This window comes from Plasmopara halstedii, assembly GCF_900000015.1.
Source record: "Plasmopara halstedii genome assembly, contig: Scaffold_3120, whole genome shotgun sequence".
In the NCBI taxonomy this organism is placed as follows: domain Eukaryota; phylum Oomycota; class Peronosporomycetes; order Peronosporales; family Peronosporaceae; genus Plasmopara; species Plasmopara halstedii.
In genome coordinates this window covers 775,228-775,869 of record NW_020190023.1, presented here as the reverse complement: position 1 = coordinate 775,869, position 642 = coordinate 775,228, and the positions used below count along the sequence as shown (strand labels likewise).

Genomic DNA, 642 nt, shown 5'->3' with positions numbered 1-642 from the left:
CGCGCTTGACCTGAATTCCGAGACAGTATTTAATCTCACCCAGTTCCTTGATGTCGAAATCGTTCTTCAGTTGCTTGCAAATTTCATCGATTGATTTCTTGGTCTTGGGCATGACAATTAGATCGTCAACATATATGATGATCACAACATATGCCTTCCCTTGATCGCGGATGTACACGCAGTGGTCTGCATCAGTACGCTTGAATCCATGTTGCATCATATGGTCATGTAATCGCATGTTCCACTGCGTTGCTGCTTGCTTGGTACCGTATAAACTTCGCTTCAACTTGCACACATGGTCTGGATACTTTTCGCTTATGTATCCATCTGGCTGTTCCATGAAAATATCCGTGTCAATCGTGCCATACAGAAACGCTGTATTCACGTCAAACTGGTATATCTCGAGATCCTTCTCTGCTGCCAATGCAAACAGTGTCCGGATCGATGTGTGCTTGACCACCGGAGCGAATGTCTCATTGTAGTCGACTCCGAACATCTGTGTATAGCCCTTGGCGCAGAATCTTGCCTTGTAACTTTCGATAGTCCCGTCTGCGTGCCTCTTGACCTTGAAAATCCATCGTGAGCCGATGACCTTCTGGTCGTCTGGTCTTGGAGCTATTTCCACGTTTCATGGTCCGTAAC

General features: G+C 46.3%; 1 protein-coding gene across 1 annotated transcript in view; it reads right to left on the bottom strand.

The window, feature by feature from the left end:
• Positions 1 to 496, bottom strand: part of PHALS_07691 (retrotransposon ty1-copia subclass) — a gene marked incomplete at both ends in the record, with an annotated part of 3,636 nt that extends 3,140 nt beyond the window's left edge. The window contains one exon of the mRNA XM_024721202.1: positions 11 to 496. Within this exon, the coding sequence (XP_024586325.1) occupies positions 11 to 496 (486 nt within the window). The remainder of the gene's footprint in view (positions 1 to 10) is intronic.
• Positions 497 to 642: the final 146 nt, after the last annotated feature.